This window comes from Plasmopara halstedii, assembly GCF_900000015.1.
Source record: "Plasmopara halstedii genome assembly, contig: Scaffold_42, whole genome shotgun sequence".
Classification (NCBI taxonomy): Eukaryota; Oomycota; class Peronosporomycetes; order Peronosporales; family Peronosporaceae; genus Plasmopara; species Plasmopara halstedii.
In genome coordinates this window covers 381,972-383,312 of record NW_020186963.1, presented here as the reverse complement: position 1 = coordinate 383,312, position 1,341 = coordinate 381,972, and the positions used below count along the sequence as shown (strand labels likewise).

At 41.3% G+C, this 1,341-nt stretch overlaps 1 protein-coding gene across 1 annotated transcript; it reads right to left on the bottom strand.

Moving 5' to 3' along the window:
- Positions 1 to 627: 627 nt before the first annotated feature.
- PHALS_09444 (uncharacterized protein) lies at positions 628 to 930 on the bottom strand (the record flags this gene model as incomplete). The annotated part of the gene is made up of 2 exons (XM_024722848.1): positions 628 to 672; positions 733 to 930. The coding sequence occupies 2 exons, from the start codon at positions 928 to 930 to the stop codon at positions 628 to 630; spliced, it is 243 nt and encodes an 80-aa protein (XP_024571687.1).
- Positions 931 to 1,341: the final 411 nt, after the last annotated feature.

Below are 1,341 nucleotides of genomic sequence, written 5' to 3'. Positions count from 1 at the left end.
ATACTAAATATATATAGTAAAATCTAAATACATGCATAACTACTGGCTACCTAGCCACTTTCCGTATTCTTGTTTGGGTGCAGTCACATCATGCACATCTCGTGTGACACACACCCCTGTTACCAGGGTACGTGTAACCCCGTTACATCATGAGCCTGAAAGTCGGCGAGAATAGATTTCACGCACTTCTCTTCTTATAAAGCCGTGATTAATCATGGCCCCACCTCCACAAAAATAAACATCGCATTTGGTGCGAGTAAAAAGCAATTTTAACGCAGGACATCAGATCGACCGAATTCATTGGCAACCATAATCCATGGAGAAAGGACACAATATTCATATCTTTTTAAGTGACTATTTATATGTAGTTTACACGGTAAATATATTTGCGACAGAAGCTAACTAAAGATTAAAATATACGAGTTACGACTACAATCATGAAATCTGAACCAACACAATACGTGAAGTTGTCGCAACACATGACCCACAAACATATCCATTTTTATGAACATCGCTGTGAGCTTGATCTTAGCGCTTTAACATGGTGCCTCGCCACAGTACGTCTGACCGTTGTTTTTACTCGGAAGAACGATAGTGTAATTTCACAATTAAGTAGTCTTTGCAGTGCTAGAGATGTTTGACCAATGCGTGGTCAGTTTCTTTGATTTCAACCTATAATTGATAGAAATGTTGTCGCAATTTGATCTCTCTGGAAATGCCTAAACTGTCCACTTTGTCGGCCTCGACAAATTTGTTTGGCACATTGCCTTGTCCCGCTGGCATGTCCAACATACTGATATGCACGCTCCATGGCCACAACAAACCAACGTTAAGTCTATCCCGAAAAGCCTCTTCGTTTTCCAAATCAATTATCAAGTCTTGTATCGCGCAAGCTTTTATTGGCGATGGTAATATTTTTAAACTACCCATCTAGTATCCCGTGCGTACGAATCTTGGGCGATTCTACAGTTTCCAACGCCTTGTAGCCGTACTCTGCTTTAATCCACGTGTCCTACTTTATGCTCTGCTCTGCCTGACTGAGTTTTTTTATTCCAGTCGTAAATCAAATTCATCACACCATCGTAATTTAGCGATTTTGACTCATCACAATCACACCATCAATGCCTGACACCCATTGTCTCCTTTACATTGGCTTAAGTCCTCACGGCGCTTCTCCTAGGCCACAGCAACGTCCGACTATTTTGTTGATCGCAAATGTTGTTTGTCGCTGGGTGCGTCGATTTTCTTGACACGTTGTGTGACGGACACAATCCTCTCTTTAGAGCTTTAGACTCAGTTACTATAGGGTTTGTCAGTTTTCCCTTGACAATCATGGTATCT